The sequence below is a fragment of the Carlito syrichta genome, unplaced genomic scaffold (genome assembly GCF_000164805.1).
Source record: "Carlito syrichta isolate Samal-C Ts95f unplaced genomic scaffold, Tarsius_syrichta-2.0.1 Scaffold316365, whole genome shotgun sequence".
In the NCBI taxonomy this organism is placed as follows: Eukaryota; Metazoa; Chordata; class Mammalia; order Primates; family Tarsiidae; genus Carlito; species Carlito syrichta.
The window spans coordinates 166,814-171,609 of NW_007260461.1; the positions used below are offsets into that span (position 1 = coordinate 166,814).

Below are 4,796 nucleotides of genomic sequence, written 5' to 3' on the forward strand. Positions count from 1 at the left end.
GGGGCATGGTTTCTCTTTTCAGCCCCTGGAGAGAGGAGAACCCTGCCCTCAGGAAGCATCTTCCTCTGGGGATGAGACGCCTTGCTGACTGCTCACACCCCATCCCTGGTTCTGTCCCCTCCCCAGGGAGTCCTGAACTTTGTGCAGTACAAGTTTAGCCACCTGGCCCCGCGGGAACGGCAGACCATGTTCGAGCTCTCCAAGATGTTCCTGCTGTGCCTTAACTACTGGAAACTCGAGACGCCCGCCCAATTTCGGCAGAGGTCCCAGGCCGAAGACGTGGCCACCTACAAGGTCAATTACACCAGGTAGGCCCAGCCGGGGTGGTGTGCGAGGAGGCTTGGAGGCCCAGCCCGGGCTCAGGGGTCTCCAGCCTCACTTGCCACGCTACCACCCTCTCACCCCAGGTGGCTCTGCTACTGCCACGTGCCCCAGAGCTGCGATAGCCTCCCCCGCTACGAAACCACTCACGTGTTTGGGCGAAGCCTCCTGCGGTCCATTTTCACTGTGACCCGCCGGCAGCTGCTGGAAAAGTTCCGTGTGGAGAAGGACAAGCTGGTGCCCGAGAAGAGGACCCTCATCCTCACTCACTTCCCCAAGTAAGGCTCATTCTGGCCTGTCGGGGTGTGGCCCCGAGTTCACGTCCTCGCTGTTGTCCCCTTTTTTCCAGGAAGGCTTCCTGGATTGGTCCCTCCTCTCCCTCCATGGGCCTTCTGGGATCTGGGCGTCTACCTGGCAGACTTGCCCATGGCCCAGAAGCAACTTGCTAGTATTTGCCTTTGCACGTACTAGTCTGGGGATGGCAGGTACATGGCCCGAGCTAACGCTACCCTCCCATCCCCCCACGTCCCAGTAGACATTACTAATTGTTTCCCGTGGGGGCCTGGCTGCAGCCTCAGAGTCCTTGCCGCTGCAGCACTTCGAGAGCCAGTGCTTATGCGTGAGGCAAACCAATTTCCACGCCTGTTCTAGTCTTTTCTGTACAGTTTTCTTCTGGTCTGCCACATGTTTTCCCATTTTAAATCTGGGTCAAAACTCCCCTGTTCCTGGTCTTTAGTGACTGATCCTGGCCTCTACTGCTCCTCCTGCCACCAGGCGGGAACAAGAGGTGGCGAGATGGGCTGGCGTCGGAGCCCGTTTTGATAATGAGGGGACTCGGGGTGACGACGTACCCTGCCTGGCCTCACAGCCCAGGATAGCATCAGCTCAGACCTGCCACCCGTGCACATAGCATGGCACAGCTGGGCCTCTTTGATTTCTGTTCTGGGTGTGCCCTGTCTTCTTACCTTCTGTCAGAGGCTCCCAGAAGGCAGGGGTTGTGCCTCCCCCTTCAGAGTAGGGCTTCCCAAAGGGCAGAGGCTGCCTCCTCTTTCAGGCTCCCAGTTCCCTAAGAGCAGGGCTGTCTCTGAGCAGCCTCCAGTCCCTCTGGTGGCTGGCCTGGGCTGCACTCTGGTAGAAGGACAGCATTGGAGACACACCGTGCCCTCCCTCCAGGTTCCTGTCCATGTTGGAGGAAGAGATCTATGGGGCGAACTCTCCGATCTGGGAGTCAGGCTTCACCATGCCGCCCTCAGAGGGGACGCAGCTGGTGCCCCGGCCGGGTACGTGCCACGGCAGCCTCTGTGGGACCTTCCCAGCTGAGCCAAACCCCCTGGGCAGAAGGGGCTGGGAATGGCCGCAGTGGGGAAATGCGAGTGGGCTCAGCAGCGAGGGGGATCAAGATGCTGGTGAGGGACCTGCCATCAGCTCTGAGCCCTCGTCCTTGATTTTTCTCTGCTTCTCAGCCACAGTCAGTGCTGCGGTGGTTCCCAGCGCCCCCATCTTCAGCCCCGCCATGGGCGGGGGCAGCAACACCTCCCTGAGTCTGGATTCCACAGGGGCCGAGCCCATGCCTGGTAGGTGCTTGACTCCTGACCTCTGACCCTCATTCTTCCCTCTCCTGACCTTTCTGGCCACTCCTGGGTGAACTTGCCTGACTTTCTGACAGGCGAGAAGAGGAAGCTCCCAGATAACCTGACCCTGGAGGATGCCAAGCGGCTCCGTGTGATGGGTGACATCCCTATGGAGCTGGTCAACGAGGTCATGCTGACCATCACCGACCCTGCTGCCATGCTGGGACCCGAGGTGGGCGGCTGGCCTGCCCTCTGGCTGGGGAGGGACCCTCACCCTCCCGAGATGCCAGCTCACTGCCCTCCCCTGTGCTTAGACAAGCCTGCTGTCAGCCAACGCAGCCCGGGACGAGACAGCCCGCCTGGAGGAGCGCCGTGGCATCATCGAGTTCCATGTCATCGGCAACTCGCTGACACCCAAGGCCAACCGGCGCGTGCTGCTCTGGCTGGTGGGGCTCCAGAATGTCTTCTCACACCAGCTGCCGCGCATGCCCAAGGAGTACATCGCCCGCCTCGTCTTTGACCCGTGCGTCCCCAGGAGAACCCACCCCAGGGCGCCATACCCGGGGGCCTCTCCTCCTTGGCCTCTCTCAAAATTAGGGGTCCCCTCTCCCCACTTTTGAGGCCCAACCTTTGAGCCTTCTCAATTCCCAGCCCTGACTGCAGCTCAGGCCTCCAGGGCTGTGTCCCAGGGAGCACCGGGGGCGGGAGGGTGACGGGCAGGGTTGTGATGTGCCCCCCTCTCTCAGGAAACACAAGACGCTGGCCTTGATCAAGGACGGGCGTGTCATCGGTGGGATTTGCTTCCGCATGTTTCCCACCCAGGGCTTCACGGAGATTGTCTTCTGTGCCGTCACCTCAAATGAGCAGGTCAAGGTGAGTGCCGCGCCTGCCCCGGCTCCAGCCCCATTTGCTTCCCAGTTGGGACCAGGCCTGGTGCCCTGGGATGTGTGTGATGCCAAGGCTCCAGCCCTTTTCAGTGACCGGCAGTTCCTCGTGTGCCCATAAGGTGGCAGTTGTGTTTTGGTCACGGGAGTAGGAGAACACCTGTTGCCGAGTGAACCCAAGAAGCAGCCGCATGTCAGTGTTTTCTTCATCACGAGAACATTGACACGCTGGGAATGAGGCATTCTTTCAGTCATGCTGTGCCGAGGGCGCTGGCGTCCGCCCTTTGTCATTGTAGACCCACTCATGGGGTCCCACGTTCTCCTGCATCACTTACCCCAGGCCAGTGGACTGCTTGGGCCCGACGTGGGGCCACAGCGCCTCTTCAGGAACCAGATGCCACAGCCAGCGGGCTTCTGGGACTCCCTTCCTGCCTCCCCCCAGCGCGGAGGCCCAGGCCTGGGAGGCCGTGACCCGCTTGGGGTTTGGTCCTGCCCTGCCATGGTGTCGCTGAGTTTCAGTTTTCTCTTCTGTAAAATTGAGCTAATAATATTCACTTGGGTTAACTTGAGAATCAGTCTGTCAAGTGGCAGGCGCCGCACCCAGCTCAGAGCACTTGGGAACCAGCAGCCTTCAGATGCCCCTTCTGTGCCGGCTCCTTCCTCCTCCCTGCCCTGGTTCCCTCGCCCTCCCTACCTCCTTTCTGTTTTCTCTGTTTTTTTTTTTTTTGAGTTGGAGTCTCACTCTGTCACCCAGGCTGGAGTGCAGTGGCACACTCAAGACCACTGCCTCAGCCTCGACCTGCTGGGCTCAGGTGATCCTTCTGCTTCGCCTTCCGAGTAGCTGGAACTACAGGCATGTGCCACCACGCCTGACTAATTTTTTTAATTTATTGTAGAGATGGAGTCTCACCAAGTTGCCCAGGCTGGTGTCAAACCCCTGGACTTAGGCAGTCCTCTCCCCTCTGCCTTCCAAAGGGCTGGGATGACAGGCTTGAGCCACCGCACCCAGCTTCCCCACCTCCTTTCTATTCTGCTCCCTCCACTCTCCTCTGGGCCCTCCGAGACCTCTCCAGCCCCGCCCGTCCCCTTCCCCACCCCCCGCAGGGCTACGGGACCCACTTGATGAACCACCTGAAGGAATACCACATCAAACACAGCATCCTTTACTTCCTCACCTATGCCGACGAGTACGCCATTGGCTACTTCAAAAAGCAGGTGACCCTGGGCCACACCCACGCCACTCCTTTGCCCGGAGCCAGGGGTCTTTCTGTCCAGCCTCTTGTGTCCCCTCTTCCACGGGACGCCTGTGAAAGTCCCTCATACCCACCTCCCTCCCCCCCTCCTGCCACTGTCCCTGGGGGGCCTGTGGGCCAGAAGGGCAGGCTGGAAGAACGGGGGGAGGGTGGGGGGATCCTGGGAAGAGTCGGGAGGGGGAGGCTCACCTGGAACCTTCCCAGGGACTGTCAGCCCTCATAATGCCACAGAAAGGCAGGGGGAGGTGATGCACACTCCTGGGGAGGGGTCCTGGGGAGGAATCACAGAGTTGGGGAAGATTTCCTGAGGGGCCAGGCCACACGCCCCTCCTGCAGGGCTTCTCCAAGGACATCAAGGTACCTAAGAGCCGCTACCTGGGCTACATCAAGGACTACGAGGGCGCCACGCTGATGGAGTGTGAGCTGAACCCCCGGATTCCCTACACGGAGCTGTCCCACATCATCAAGAAGCAGAAGGAGGTCGTGTGTGCATCTGTAGGGCTTTTCATGGGCTTTTTCTTTTTTTGAGTCGGAGTCTCACTCTGTCGCCCAGGCTGGAGTGCAGTGGCACACTCATGGCGACCGCAGCTTTGACCTGCTGGGCTCAGGAGATCCTTCTGCCTCAGCCTTCCAAGCAACTGGACTACAGGCGTGTGCCACCACGCCCAGCTAATTTTTTGATTTGCTGTAAAGCTGAGGTCTCACCGTGTTGCCCAGGTTGGTCTCAAACCTGTGGGCTCAGGCAATCCTCTCACCTTGGCCTCCCA

General features: G+C 59.9%; 1 protein-coding gene across 1 annotated transcript in view; it reads left to right on the forward strand.

Annotated features, from left to right (window-relative positions):
* Positions 1-4,796, forward strand: part of KAT2A (lysine acetyltransferase 2A) — an 8,683-nt gene that overhangs the window by 1,993 nt on the left and 1,894 nt on the right. The window contains 9 exon segments of the mRNA XM_021707062.1: positions 127-308; positions 408-599; positions 1,495-1,601; positions 1,785-1,895; positions 1,988-2,124; positions 2,207-2,415; positions 2,639-2,765; positions 3,881-3,991; positions 4,366-4,588. Coding sequence (XP_021562737.1) covers positions 127-308; positions 408-599; positions 1,495-1,601; positions 1,785-1,895; positions 1,988-2,124; positions 2,207-2,415; positions 2,639-2,765; positions 3,881-3,991; positions 4,366-4,588 — 1,399 coding nt within the window.